This window comes from Camelina sativa, chromosome 19 (assembly GCF_000633955.1).
Source record: "Camelina sativa cultivar DH55 chromosome 19, Cs, whole genome shotgun sequence".
Classification (NCBI taxonomy): domain Eukaryota; kingdom Viridiplantae; phylum Streptophyta; class Magnoliopsida; order Brassicales; family Brassicaceae; genus Camelina; species Camelina sativa.
In genome coordinates, this window is record NC_025703.1 from 7,440,631 (window position 1) to 7,453,733 (window position 13,103).

General features: G+C 38.0%; 4 protein-coding genes across 7 annotated transcripts; 3 read left to right on the forward strand and 1 right to left on the reverse strand.

Annotated features, from left to right (window-relative positions):
- Positions 233 to 1,663, forward strand: LOC104765366 (thioredoxin M4, chloroplastic). Its single transcript, XM_010489059.1, has 2 exons — positions 233 to 666; positions 1,231 to 1,663. Exons 1-2 carry the CDS (start codon positions 402 to 404, stop codon positions 1,548 to 1,550), a joined length of 585 nt encoding a protein of 194 aa, XP_010487361.1. The 5' UTR covers positions 233 to 401; the 3' UTR covers positions 1,551 to 1,663.
- On the forward strand, positions 2,755 to 4,055 carry LOC104765367 (expansin-A12). Its single transcript, XM_010489060.1, has 3 exons — positions 2,755 to 2,954; positions 3,038 to 3,347; positions 3,531 to 4,055. Exons 1-3 carry the CDS (start codon positions 2,822 to 2,824, stop codon positions 3,844 to 3,846), a joined length of 759 nt encoding a protein of 252 aa, XP_010487362.1. The 5' UTR covers positions 2,755 to 2,821; the 3' UTR covers positions 3,847 to 4,055.
- LOC104765368 (choline transporter-like protein 2) lies at positions 5,160 to 9,178 on the forward strand. Its single transcript, XM_010489061.2, has 10 exons — positions 5,160 to 5,482; positions 5,863 to 6,221; positions 6,312 to 6,457; positions 6,559 to 6,742; positions 6,830 to 6,903; positions 7,005 to 7,118; positions 7,203 to 7,562; positions 8,191 to 8,451; positions 8,544 to 8,771; positions 8,866 to 9,178. Exons 1-10 carry the CDS (start codon positions 5,298 to 5,300, stop codon positions 9,055 to 9,057), a joined length of 2,103 nt encoding a protein of 700 aa, XP_010487363.1. The 5' UTR covers positions 5,160 to 5,297; the 3' UTR covers positions 9,058 to 9,178.
- LOC104765370 (putative nuclear RNA export factor SDE5) lies at positions 9,187 to 13,061 on the reverse strand. Of its 4 annotated transcripts, none has more exons than XM_010489063.2 (12): positions 12,735 to 13,061; positions 11,566 to 12,123; positions 11,430 to 11,455; positions 10,872 to 10,940; positions 10,703 to 10,776; positions 10,364 to 10,608; positions 10,189 to 10,271; positions 10,019 to 10,075; positions 9,859 to 9,926; positions 9,632 to 9,753; positions 9,492 to 9,553; positions 9,187 to 9,396 (listed from the first exon to the last, which is right to left on the reverse strand). In XM_010489063.2, exons 2-12 carry the CDS (start codon positions 12,116 to 12,118, stop codon positions 9,277 to 9,279), a joined length of 1,479 nt encoding a protein of 492 aa, XP_010487365.1. In that variant the 5' UTR covers positions 12,119 to 12,123; positions 12,735 to 13,061; the 3' UTR covers positions 9,187 to 9,276. The 4 variants fall into 4 exon arrangements, with proteins under 4 accessions (XP_010487365.1, XP_019097000.1, XP_010487364.1 ...); XM_019241455.1 differs by having other exon boundaries at positions 10,875 to 10,940; positions 11,566 to 12,126; positions 12,735 to 13,060; XM_010489062.2 differs by having other exon boundaries at positions 11,566 to 12,126; positions 12,735 to 13,060.

Sequence of the window (13,103 nt, forward strand, 5' to 3'; positions counted from 1 at the left end):
GAACACAAACCAAACCAAACTAATTTCGGTTGAGTTTAGTTAGAGTTTTACCTAAACCGAACCCAAACCGAAATACCCCACCCTAACTGATTTTTATAACAGCTAAACCCGGATTGGTAGAGTGCTGCCTAACCGAAAGCGGATTTGATAGTCGGTCTTTTCCTATTTTAACCGAAAGCAGATTTGATAACAACGCCGTTTTTGGATGGTTTAGAGACTTTAGAGGAGGAGTCATCTAAAACGGCGTCGTTATATTACTAGTGGCGAATGAATGACGTGGCGAGGATAAAATAGCCTGTGTGTGGACTCTGTAGTCAGTCAGAGCGTCATTCAAAATTTATCAACCTACCCGTATCTGCCAAAAACTTCTCTACCACTCGCTCTCGCTCTGCGTCAATTCAATGGCGTCGTTGCTCGATTCCCTCACCGTGACCCGCGTGTTCTCTCTTCCGATCGCGTCTTCTTCAATTTCATCTGCCTCCGCTGTTCCGTCGGTTTCTGGACGCCGGATTTCTCCCGTCAGGGTTTTGGAATTCAAAGGTTTGAAGGCTTCCCGGAGTTTGGTGACTCAGTCGGCGAGTCTGGTGGGTGCGAATCGTAGATCCAGATTCGCTCGCGGTGGAAGAATCGCCTGCGAGGCTCAGGACACCACCGCCGCCGTCGAAGGTATACATACACACAGCCTTTTAACTTCATAGAGAGAAGCTGTATGGTATTATAAGTTCATGGTGAATCTGAGGTTGATAAGTTTCCTAAATTTTAGGAATTGTGAGACTAAGGAGCCTACAAGTTTGTTACTCAATTCTTATGAAAAATTGGATTCTTGGGACTGTAGGAGCATTGTCACTGTATTGAGGCTCTAGAACTGCGACGTGTTTTAGTAATAGTTACTTAATCTCAATTTCAAGGATAGTTCTACAACGCCATTTTTTTTATCACATTGCTTTGATTCTGGTCTGTTATATTCTCTGAAACTAGGGTACATAGGGGACTAGATAATTGGATTTGGAAATTAGAACTCGTAGATCTGAACCTTATAACATTATTTTGGTTGATCTCGTTTGAGGAGGACTCAACTTCTTCTTCATCCATAGAAATTGCTTTTAACTTTTTTAGTCTTGTTTCTATGCATCCACGATTCCATTACACTTGGCAATAGAAAATGCAATATTCAAAGTCTCTGATTTGTATAATTTAGGGATCTATAACTTGTTTGTTTGATGGTTGCAGTACCAAACCTGTCTGATTCAGAATGGCAAACACAGGTTCTCGAATCAGATGTCCCAGTTCTAGTCGAATTTTGGGCGCCGTGGTGTGGACCGTGCCGTATGATTCACCCCATCGTTGACCAACTGGCCAAGGATTTCGCTGGGAAGTTCAAATTCTACAAAATCAACACCGACGAGAGCCCAAACACAGCTAACCGTTACGGGATACGGAGCGTTCCAACAGTAATCATCTTCAAAGGCGGTGAGAAGAAAGATAGTATCATTGGAGCTGTCCCTAGGGAGACATTGGAGAAAACTATAGAAAGATTCTTGGTCGAGTGAAACAAAAAAATTTGGCTCTATTGTGTCACTCTTTACCTTATCTCTTCTCTGTTGTATAATCTCTGTAAAGTCTATTAAGTTTTTGACAATTATGTTACCGTTCGTGGTCCACTTTCTCTGATTTTAATCATCAAAAAAGAAAAATAGAAAAAAAGAAACCACCGACGCCAATGAGAAGCACAACTTCACGTTGAAGCACATGCCATTGTTCTTACTAATATATAAGCCTATTAATGCACCGTACAATATATACATACATATGTTTTGAGTAATGTAGGCTTCCGTACTGTTTCATTCTGTGTACTGCATAGGACATATATTAATATACCGCGCGGGGTCTATGTAATCTTATAATTTATATGTGTTTGTATTGCATCACGATTCTAATCCAATTATGAATTATGTAATGTGTATCCCATGTATATTATTATTAGAATACGGTAATAAAAAACGCGTTTTTCGGAATAAGTTTAATTGGATGCCCACATCTAAGTCGGATTACACAGGTCATTACTCATTATCCACGAAGAGTTTTTCGTGAAATCGCATTAAATACATCATCAGTAGACTAAAACGTATAATTTGAAATATATAGTTAGATCTCAACTTTTTATACGCCTGAATAATTAAGATACGAAATCCTGAACCAAATAATATACAGCTAGATATCAAAAACGTTTGTCAACTGTGCCCATCTTCTTCATTATTAACACATTTCTCTTCTCTCATATCAAAATGAAATATCCGAACCAAATGTTAGTTACAGTCAGATTACAAGGCACTTCCATTTCTAATTAACCAAACCTATATATAGCTAAAAATACCATTGTCTTGTAGAATTTCATTTAGACGTATAGTATATTATGGTTCTATGGACAAATCATCAATACTAACACTTTTCAAACTAGACCAAAATAAGCAAAATCAGCTATATGACATATTGACATTAAAATGTTTTAATATTTCAACCATAGGAAACTATGTTCCCTGTGTTTAGACCTATATATATTCAATTATTACAGAATTTTCAGAAGGAATAAAAATAAGGATCCAACTAAGAAAGATAACGAACACATGCATGAGATTGTGGTGCATGTAAGTGAAATAAGTCGTAATAATCACCGACTAAACGCGTTAACACTTATTTTTGATCCTTATAAAACGAGTCTAAATGTATTCCTTTTTCTTCAAGCAATCACTTGTGAGTTCAAAGCTTTTCGAACCTTAAATTTTGTTCCATCAAGAAAGATATATACTTATCTAAACAATATATGGAGGTGAAGGGAAAATATTTGGTAGCGGTTATTCTCTTGGTTGGTACGTTAAGTGTGGGGATGTGTTCTAACGGTTGGATAAGGGCTCATGCAACGTATTATGCTGTTAATGATAGCCCTGCTTCACTTGGTAAATAACACTTTTACTTTATTTTATTTTTTGTTACTTTAGTTTTTGTATTGTAAATATAATTTTGTAAAACAATTTTATAGGAGGAGCTTGTGGGTATGACAATCCGTACCACGCCGGATTTGGAGCCCACACAGCGGCGCTAAGCGGTGCGCTATTCAAAAGCGGTGAGTCATGTGGTGGGTGCTACCAGGTGAGGTGCGACTTTCCGGCAGATCCTAAGTGGTGTCTCCGAGGAGCTGCCGTGACGGTGACAGCTACAAACTTTTGTCCGTCGAACAACAATAATGGTTGGTGCAATCTCCCTCGCCATCACTTTGACATGTCCTCGCCAGCTTTCTTCCGCATTGCCCGTCGCGGCAATGAAGGCATTGTTCCCGTCTTCTATCGCCGGTAACGTATTCAAAATTTCCAATGCTATAACAGTTTATTACTAATGGCTAATGCTGTGTCATATTTAAATATCAAACTATATAGTATTATACCATCTATAAATAAATAATCCTAAACTTAATACTCTTATTTTGCTCAAACCTTAAAAAGCTCGTAACGATTTAAATCTTAAAAACCTTATAGGGTGGGATGCAAAAGAAGAGGAGGCGTTAGGTTTACTATGAGAGGGCAAGGTAACTTCAATATGGTAATGATCTCAAACGTTGGCGGTGGCGGCTCGGTGAGAGCGGTAGCGGTAAGGGGATCAAAGGGGAAAACTTGGCTTCCGATGACCCGTAATTGGGGTGCTAACTGGCAGAGCTCCGGCGATCTCCGGGGACAAAGACTCTCCTTCAGAGTAACTCTTATTGACCGCAAGACTCAGACGTTTTTGAACGTTGTCCCTTCTTCTTGGTGGTTTGGCCAAACCTTCTCTTCTCGAGGACGCCAATTTGTCTGAATATCATGCCTGGTTTAAACACAACAACATTCATATTCTTTTAATTATGAGGCTGATCTCAATTGTTTGCTTATTTATGAACTTGCCCTTGTTTTAATTGGGCAATGTTCTTTTCTTTTTCTTGCTAAATAATTTCAATCTTGCTTAATTTTATTTAACCAAGTGGATTTTCTCATTTATGTATGAAGCATTCTCGACAAGTTAAAAGAGTTTTGCTAAAGCTATATTAATGGAAGTAACATTTTTATAAGTTCATTTGTCAATTGAATTATCAAAGCTAATTATCATGAAAAGACTATTATCAGATCAAAGCTTCACAAAACACAGATTAATGTAATATGTTACATGCTTTTTTAGTTGAACTTGAAAATAACCACATTGTGGCCAGTCTCTCATTCTTTTTTTTTTGAACAAAGGTCAGTCTCTCACTCTAAAACACGAGTACACGTAACCTGAAATAATTCGCACCTTTTTTTTTTTGGTCAGTGAAATAATTCTTTCCTACAGAAAGATTAAAAAAGAAATATAAAAATATACGAAATTCAGGGCAATAAATATACAAAAATTGAAAAAAACAAGGTGCTGCTGGCCCATGCTTTTTCAGTCTTTTCTGCTACCTTTTCCTCTATTCTCCAAGGGTTGATTTTTCAAAGACAAAATAAATATACTAAATAATTAATATAGAAAGTGATGAGGTTAATAAAAAATTGAACCAATTTGCAAGAATTTGTTATGAGGTTAATAAAATATAGAACTACAATATTTTCCTCACAACCATGAAGGTTTCACACCACATTCAGTTATGTATCACCACACGAGACTGATGTAAGCTTTTAATAATTTTTAATACTATCACAAAGCTTTTTTCTTTTTGTCATCAGTTTCTACACCATAACTCTGGTCCTTTTTGTTTTAATTAATGTTTTAATAATATAACAAAGAAAAAAGTGGAATCATTGTTATTTTTTAATGAAGTGGATGGCGTTACACAGTTGCAGATCTCACAGTGAGAATAAGAACAAAAAAGCTTGTTTTTAAATCTAATACAAAAGCACAGGAAGAACAAAGATTTTTTAAAAATGGGTTAATTAAGGAACCAACTCTTATTAAAAATGGTCAAAAAATCACAAAGCCCATCAGAACCACCAGACATGGATTCTTTTTCATGTTCCACGGATGATAGATTGAACAGAAACCATTTAATTTTATCTTTTACCAAGAAGGAAAAAACAAAATCACTTTTTTAATAGCACAACTAGAAAATGACATAAATACCCTCCTGCTGGTTTCACACTCTTTACTTGAACAATGGAACACAGAGAAAGAGAGAGAAGAGAGAAGACACTCTTTTAGTCTTCTGTAGTAAAGGTTTCTCTCTGTGTTCTCTCCAAATTTCCTTTTTTTTTTTTGGACTTTTAAGGGTTTCTGAAGAAACAGAGCTGTGGCCAAAGATGAGAGGACCTTTGGGAGCTGTGATTGGAAGATATACTTCAAGTGATGGGAGTGTTGCAAATGATGGGATCATCAAGCACAATAGAAAGTGCAGAGATATTACGTTTCTCGTCATCTTCATTTCCTTTTGGGTTTCAATGATTGTCAATTCCAGCTTTGGTTTCAACCAAGGTAACCCATTAAGGTAAAGATTTGATGGATTTTGCAATAAACCTCTTTGTACAATATAAAAGCCTAGTCTTTTGATTTTTGTTTGTCTGTTTCCTCCTAAAACCTCAAATGGGATTTTCAATTCTTCCTCTATGTTTTGCTAGTCTTGGCTTATTATACCTTTTTATTATGCCAAAGGTTGTACCTTTATAGTACTATTTGTAAAGTATAGAATTTTCTTCTTCTTCTTCTTCTTGGTGTTCTTTAGAAAAGAGATTTGCTGTGTTGCATAATCCTGATTGTGAAAAGCTTGAAGCCTTATGTATTATCCAGTTGTGCTAATTGTTCCATGAATTGTGTTATGTTAATCAAAATCGTTAGTGGTGATGTCTTATATATGAACTGTTCTTGCAGACTCACATATGGATTGGACTATGAAGGGAATGTGTGTGGTAGCAAGCATCGTCACCGTGACCTTACTCAACTTGACCTTAGATATTGGGTGAACCCTAACCAAGTTTATGAAAGTGGTTTGAAAGATGGGGAACTCAAATTGGCTAATGCCAGAACTGTTTGTCTCTTGGATTGCCCTGCACCCTCTGATGATACTCTCAACTGGGTCTGTGATTATCCTGATGGCGAGATTCGTCTCAAGATGAATGATTGGATCGACAGGAATTACGATTACTTTGAATTTCTTACTCCGGAAATGAGGAATTCCTCTCTTCAGCTTCAGGGTCCTTGTTACCCTGTAATCTTCCCTAGTGTGAATGGTAAGAGTTCATCTTTTATATGTACAAAGACTAGTCTTTATTTACTTCCTATTACTTATGTGTAACAAGATTTGTTCTTTCACTGATTAGTTTATTGGAGCTGCCAATATATTGCTCGTGCTTCAAATTCATCTTTGCGCCACTGGCAGCAGATGGGTGGTGTGAATATTCAAGAGGACATGATCATAGACAAATCGATTCGAAGGTCAATGAATTCTCGAGCCTCAGTTCTAAAGGTTAGAATGATCCTCATCTCTATTAACATGTAAACAATTTCCTTGTAAAAATGATGAGTTTGAAGAATGCTTCTAAGCTTTTCTTGGTTGTGCAATCGCAGCGTTACGTAGCTGACATCGGGAAGTCATGGCCAGTATTGATCGTTTGTGGAGGCCTTGTCCCACTGTTTCTATCCATTATTTGGCTGCTTCTAATTCGACATTTTGTTGCCGCCATGCCATGGATAACTGTGGTCCTTTTCAACATGCTCTTAATATCAGTAACAATATTCTACTACTTAAAAGGTTGGTTAAGAAATCAAACTTCCCTTCTCTCTCTCTAGCTTTGTGTTTCAATTCATATATGCTTATTCAGCTTTGTATCCTTTGTAGCTGGATGGATAGGAAATGATGCTGTAACACCTATCATTGGTGAGCATGACCCATACTTTCATGTGTATGGTCGAGTAAGTTAACACTTCTGCGTTACGCTGCCTTCAAATTCCGTATATTATGAGACCATTAGTCCCATTCTTTTCCAAGCTTATTTGCGTTTGCTTGTACCTAGGAGCTGACTCATGTCCGTGGAGTTGCCATTCTGATGTCTTTTATCTCAATTGTTGCTATCCTCACTTCAATCGCCATCATCCGCCGAATTCTAATGGCAACATCAGTCCTCAAGGCGAGTATTACTTTCTTAGTAATTTGGTTGATAGTTTGGATTTTGGCTAGAGAGGTCATTGTCTTGTGTACTTGTGAAATCCAGGTAGCTGCTAAGGTAATTGGAGAAGTTCAAGCGCTGATTATATTCCCGGCTATACCGTTCGCAATGCTCGCTGTATTCTATATGTTCTGGATATCAGCGGCTCTCCATCTGTTCAGTTCTGGTCAAGTTGTTCAGAACAACTGCAACAACACTAACTGCTGTGCGTATGATCTCGTGTTAAAGAAAGTGAATTGTGACCGTTGCTGCGGTTACAGCATACGTTACACTCCCCATATCACAATTGCTATATTCTTCCACCTGTTTGGTTGCTATTGGGCCACGCAGTTTTTCATTGCATCTTCCGCCACTGTGATTGCTGGCTCTGTTGCCTCATATTATTGGGCTCAAGGGGAAGCATCGGTAAGCTAACATTTCTGAGCAAAATATAAGAAACTTTCGATTATTAGTTACTAGTATGTCTTGATTGGGGTTTTATGGCTGAACAATGCAGCCAGAGATANTACTTTCTTAGTAATTTGGTTGATAGTTTGGATTTTGGCTAGAGAGGTCATTGTCTTGTGTACTTGTGAAATCCAGGTAGCTGCTAAGGTAATTGGAGAAGTTCAAGCGCTGATTATATTCCCGGCTATACCGTTCGCAATGCTCGCTGTATTCTATATGTTCTGGATATCAGCGGCTCTCCATCTGTTCAGTTCTGGTCAAGTTGTTCAGAACAACTGCAACAACACTAACTGCTGTGCGTATGATCTCGTGTTAAAGAAAGTGAATTGTGACCGTTGCTGCGGTTACAGCATACGTTACACTCCCCATATCACAATTGCTATATTCTTCCACCTGTTTGGTTGCTATTGGGCCACGCAGTTTTTCATTGCATCTTCCGCCACTGTGATTGCTGGCTCTGTTGCCTCATATTATTGGGCTCAAGGGGAAGCATCGGTAAGCTAACATTTCTGAGCAAAATATAAGAAACTTTCGATTATTAGTTACTAGTATGTCTTGATTGGGGTTTTATGGCTGAACAATGCAGCCAGAGATACCGTTTCTTCCTGTTTTCGCCTCAATGAAGCGGCTTGCACGCTACAACCTAGGATCTGTGGCTCTTGGTTCACTTATTGTCTCTTTTGTGGAGTCTGTTCGATTCATTCTCGAAGCAATTCGTCGTAGAACAAAAGTAAGCGGGGCCACACCTGATCACTGGTTTTGGAGAATGGCTCATTACACTTCACGTGGCTGTCTCAAAAGCGTGGAGTGGACCATAAAATCAGTTAACCGTAATGCCTATATAATGGTAATAGAAACTCTCCTCCTTTTAGCAAAACGAAGCGCCCATTTCTTTCAACCATTTCTTGATAAAGTGTCTGTCTCTCGGTGTCTTTTCAGATTGCTATAACAGGGAAAAGCTTCTGCAAATCGTCTGCAATTGCGACAGAGTTGATCATGAGCAACATTCTGAGGATAGGGAAAGTTAATGTGATAGGAGATGTTATATTGTTTCTAGGAAAGCTTTGTGTGAGTCTCTTCAGTGCTCTCTTTGGATTCTTGATGTTGGATTCACACAAGTATCGGACTTCTCACAACAAAGTCTCATCCCCGCTATTACCTGTTTTGGTAAAACCTTTTCCTTACCCTCTAAACTCGATTGTAAATACAGAGACAGATGTTTTTTGAGCTTGAATAGGTTTGCTCGTGACTCTTTGCACAGGCATGTTGGGCTTTGGGGTATATTGTGGCGACACTTTTCTTTGCGGTGGTTGAGATGTCGATAGACACAATCATTCTCTCCTTTTGTCAAGACTCAGAGGATAATCAAGGGAATGCTCAGCATGCGCCACCTCTTCTGCTTGAAACTTTAGATAGCAATCAGGAGGAAGAGGTTCAGAGACTTACCCACTGATTGATCCATACTGTATAAGTTTTGTTTTTTCTTTGGTTGGCCGGTTTATATGGTTTTGAAAATGGAATATTTTATCTCTAAAACATTATAAGAATTTTATAATGTCAGATGGCTTTGATAATTCTTCGATTCTGAAACCAAAAATCATAATTTTTGCAAAATGCCTCTGTTTGGTTACAATTAGACATCTATAGAATGAAGCAAAGAATTTGATCCTTATTATTTCTTGGCAAAAGTCAATTTCTTGGGGTCAATCCCGTCAACACGAATCATCATCACAAGGCCATTATCTTCTTCAGTCCAACCAATAGATTCTCCCTCCAGCAGCTTTACGATATGCTAAGAAAACAACATAAATAGAAGCAACTTCAAGTTTTTTTTTCAGAGATGAAGACAGTTCTAAACAGATGCAAACAGATGAGTAAAGGTAGTACCTTTCGTTTGCTTTTGAAATCTTCGTTCTTGTCACCCAATGTGACTCTGAGGTACTTGAAAGCTAAATCAGAAATAGAATACAAACTCATCAAACAAACTAGTTTTGTTTCTGTTTAAAGAGAGGGATTGAAAACCTTACATGAAATGCCAGAGAAGTAAATAAGTTGGCGCTTGAGAAGACGAAGAGCTTCCTTTGCTTGGTGTTCGTTCACATTCACTATCACTACCTCGTCTTCCTTGCAAGTCGAAACATCATCTTCCCTACAAGCATGGTTTTGAATTTTATCAACTATTCTTGCCAATTGAGTATACAGCAGAAAATGACAGTAAACGATTGATAATAAATGGACTTAGAAATTAACAGACTTGACTTCAATCATCTTTGCTACAGATTTGTCATCCGCTTCTCGAGCTTTTTGTCCGAAAAAGTGTCCCTATGTATTGTAGAAGACATCGATAGTTGTTATATAGAACACATGAAAGACATAGATCACTTTGGACCAAAAAATTACTTTCCAAATTGTACCTTCTCCACGAGTCTGCGTGCTCGCTCAGGTTCTCCTTTGGAAAATGCTTCTGCAGCCTGCCAAAGAGGCCAAGGTTTTAGTTATGCAACCATCACATCATGGCAGTCATACATTGAATATACATAGCAGGGTATTAGGAAACTGAATCCTTATCGTCTCAAAGGCTTACAGCTCCGTAATATTCTTTCATCTGATTCCAATACTCATGTACTGCTTTACGATGTGCCTTAAATTCATTTTCATCATCTTCATCTATCAAAGGAGAAAATTGATAGTTGAGAAACTCTTGAGAAACGAGAGAATAAACTCAAATAAACGTACATATAAGACGATGACAAGGTTACCTTCTTTAGATGTATGTGACGATCGTTTCATAGCAACTACTCTCTCTTGAAAAGGGTCTTCCAGAGGTTTAAAAACAGGACGACCAGTAACTCTTGCTCTCCTTTCTCCAAATCTTCGAGTTAATTTTGGTTCTTCTTCCTCATATCTTTCCGCACCTGAGAACAAAGCTTCTAAAACCTCCTTTTCAAGACCAGTTTTGTCACTGCCTCCTTCCAGTGAACCAGAAAAGGTTCTTGCACCGTCACTGCATCATAACAAAAAGCAATTTGAATAGGAAAAATATCAAAAGGATTCCCAAGGGAAGGGTTTGATACAGAGATTGACTAGAAAAAGCGTGCCTCTGACAAAAATCTTGCAGTTCCACTTGGTTGCAGGATGTAGATCCCCGTCTTTGTGGATCAACTTTTGGCATCTTTAAGAAGAGGGGATCAAACCAACAGAGTAAGACTTAGAAGAAGACATTATTCTATAACAAAGACCAAACTGAAAGTCATAGGAAAAGCTCACAACTTCATTGGAATTTCCACCATCAGCATACTTCTTGGTATCAGACAAGTCAAGCAGTTTCTCCGTACTCTGCAATGTAATAAAGAATATAGTGTGGATGCCTAAAAAGAAGATCCAGCAAAAGATCCAAAGGCAGGATCTATGAAATACTCACAAGAGACATATGCCAAGAGCTAAGAAATATCACTAACAATCAAGTGATCAAAAATTAGTGGCGACCGTGGGTATGCAATTGCAAAGTCAACTTTATCTCAAGCTTTAGTCAGCCATAGTACCAAGACAGAGAAAAAGATCGTCAAAGTCGCTCAAGGGTATAATTGTAACTAAATAGTTAAAGTAGCTCAAATAAAGAGTGATGCAACTATAAAGGTCACACAGGTCATAATTAAGTTAATGGCCATCTTGATGAGCTCATGGTATGGGAAAATATAATATAATTCAGCCAAAAAATGGTACAAGATATTATAATATTTAGAGAAAGAAGATAGTGGAGGCAAAAGCAAAACGCTTAAAGTAACAAAAATACATTACTTTTCAGAGCTAAGGGAATCGGCTTACCTTCTTCACATCATATCCGCATACGCCTGATAGTTTGGTGGAAAAGCAGATTAAGTTTAGCAGCTAGGGTCACCAACACCAGTTTAAAGAAGAAAAAAATGTCGAGCATACATAAAAAAAGCTAGAGAATGCTTACCAAGAACCTGGTGAATGACATCTGGGCTAGCTTGAAAACCCTCTCCAAGCATCTTAACAATAAATTCCTCAAGATCAGTTGGAGCCCTGCTTATCTTTGCCTCGTTACTTTTTGGCATTTCTTCACTCCATATCTCAGTTTCTGGAATATCCCTTGAGTCTATCTTCATTGGCTTAGTTGTTTCTCGGGGAGCATTTGATATAGGCCTGGTTCTAGCATACTCACCGATAACATTTGTAACAGTGCCCCCAGATATAGGATTTTTCTTCGGCCTCCATACTTCGGCTTTGCTGTCCTCTTGTCGGTGAACTTCCTTAGGAACATAGACCTGAGTTGGCTTTGAGGTTGCTTTCTCCATTTCAACTTGGTCACTTTGAGGCGTCTTTTCAGTCATTGCAAAGAGAATCTCACCAGCCACATTGACATTCTGGCTTGCTTGGTAGTACGCAGTAGTAATGTCATCAAGAGAAAAACGAGAACTAAAAGCTTCAAGAAGCACTTGGAAACCTCTTGAATCAGGATCACTGTGCGAAGAGCTTGCAACCATTGACATTTCTCCTACTAATTCACAGTGCAAAAACAAATGGCTCAGTTAACAACAGTAGTAGATATACATAACAACAAAAATGTTATGCATTCGAAGCTGCAAACAAATTTCATCCATCTTCCTAATAACCATCACTGACTAGGAAACTAAAGGAGAACATGGCTTGTAATCATGTTAAGAAAAAGACGATACTTTCGACATAGATTTGGTTTAAAATTTCAATGTGCTACAAAAAAAGTGCATCGCAACAAACACCTGGTAGGCATTATTATATCTCCGACCTAAGTGGATAAATGGAACATGCTTAATTTACCTCTAAGCAAGCCAATCAATGATCTTTTTCTAAAATTATAATGTAATGCAAGTGAAGCAAATCAATGGCACAGTGACATAGAAGACGAAAATAGGCATAATCAAAAGCACAATTAGGGAAACGCATAATCAAAGCGAAGAATGTGAAACCTCAAGAATCACCAATAAAGAAGAAAGAAATTCTCAAAAAGAGCCAGCTCGAACTCGTTTCGAAACCGCATTACGCCATAGAAATTTAACCTCGTTTCTAATAATCAGCAATGCAAATAGAAAAATGTAAAACGGAGAGTGTGAGTAAGAGTTCGCTTACCGAAATCGATGTAGCCGGAGCGGTACAGAGAGGGTTATGTTAATCGAGAATCTGAATTAGGTATTTGCTTTCGAAAAAGATCGGAACTTGTGTGAAATCCCCCCGGGAAGGAGACGAGAAAAAAAAATAGTTTTAAGTACGGAGATGCCTTGGGGTGCATGAGAGGAGAAGTGAAAGCAAAAAAAAAGCAAGAATCTTTGCTTCCTCCAACTCACTCGCTTATAAGAAAAGTGACAATTTTTTTGAAAATCGAAAGAGCCCAATTTCCCCAATTTTTGAGTCGATAGATCCACATTACTTACATGTGCAAATGTTTTGATTGAGAAATTTACATGCTTTTGAAGAAAGAAACCAAAAAAAAAAAAAAAA

What these genes read in the sequence shown, in the direction of transcription:
- LOC104765367 (XM_010489060.1), top strand. Translation starts at nt 2,822, where the DNA reads ATGGAGGTGAAGGGAAAATATTTGGTAGCGGTTATTCTCTTGGTTGGT. An exon ending in TGATAGCCCTGCTTCACTTG is followed by an intron (nt 2,955 to 3,037) that starts GTAAATAACACT and finishes ACAATTTTATAG; the next exon opens with GAGGAGCTTGTGGGTATGAC. An exon ending in GTTCCCGTCTTCTATCGCCG is followed by an intron (nt 3,348 to 3,530) that starts GTAACGTATTCA and finishes AAAACCTTATAG; the next exon opens with GGTGGGATGCAAAAGAAGAG.
- LOC104765368 (XM_010489061.2), top strand. Translation starts at nt 5,298, where the DNA reads ATGAGAGGACCTTTGGGAGCTGTGATTGGAAGATATACTTCAAGTGAT. An exon ending in ACCGTAATGCCTATATAATG is followed by an intron (nt 8,452 to 8,543) that starts GTAATAGAAACT and finishes GTGTCTTTTCAG; the next exon opens with ATTGCTATAACAGGGAAAAG. An exon ending in CCCCGCTATTACCTGTTTTG is followed by an intron (nt 8,772 to 8,865) that starts GTAAAACCTTTT and finishes CTCTTTGCACAG; the next exon opens with GCATGTTGGGCTTTGGGGTA.
- LOC104765370 (XM_010489063.2), bottom strand. Translation starts at nt 12,118, where the DNA reads ATGTCAATGGTTGCAAGCTCTTCGCACAGTGATCCTGATTCAAGAGGT. An exon ending in TGTCATTCACCAGGTTCTTG is followed by an intron (nt 11,456 to 11,565) that starts GTAAGCATTCTC and finishes CCAAACTATCAG; the next exon opens with GCGTATGCGGATATGATGTG. An exon ending in GTGGAAATTCCAATGAAGTT is followed by an intron (nt 10,777 to 10,871) that starts GTGAGCTTTTCC and finishes CTCTTCTTAAAG; the next exon opens with ATGCCAAAAGTTGATCCACA.
- LOC104765366 (XM_010489059.1), top strand. Translation starts at nt 402, where the DNA reads ATGGCGTCGTTGCTCGATTCCCTCACCGTGACCCGCGTGTTCTCTCTT. An exon ending in CACCACCGCCGCCGTCGAAG is followed by an intron (nt 667 to 1,230) that starts GTATACATACAC and finishes TGATGGTTGCAG; the next exon opens with TACCAAACCTGTCTGATTCA.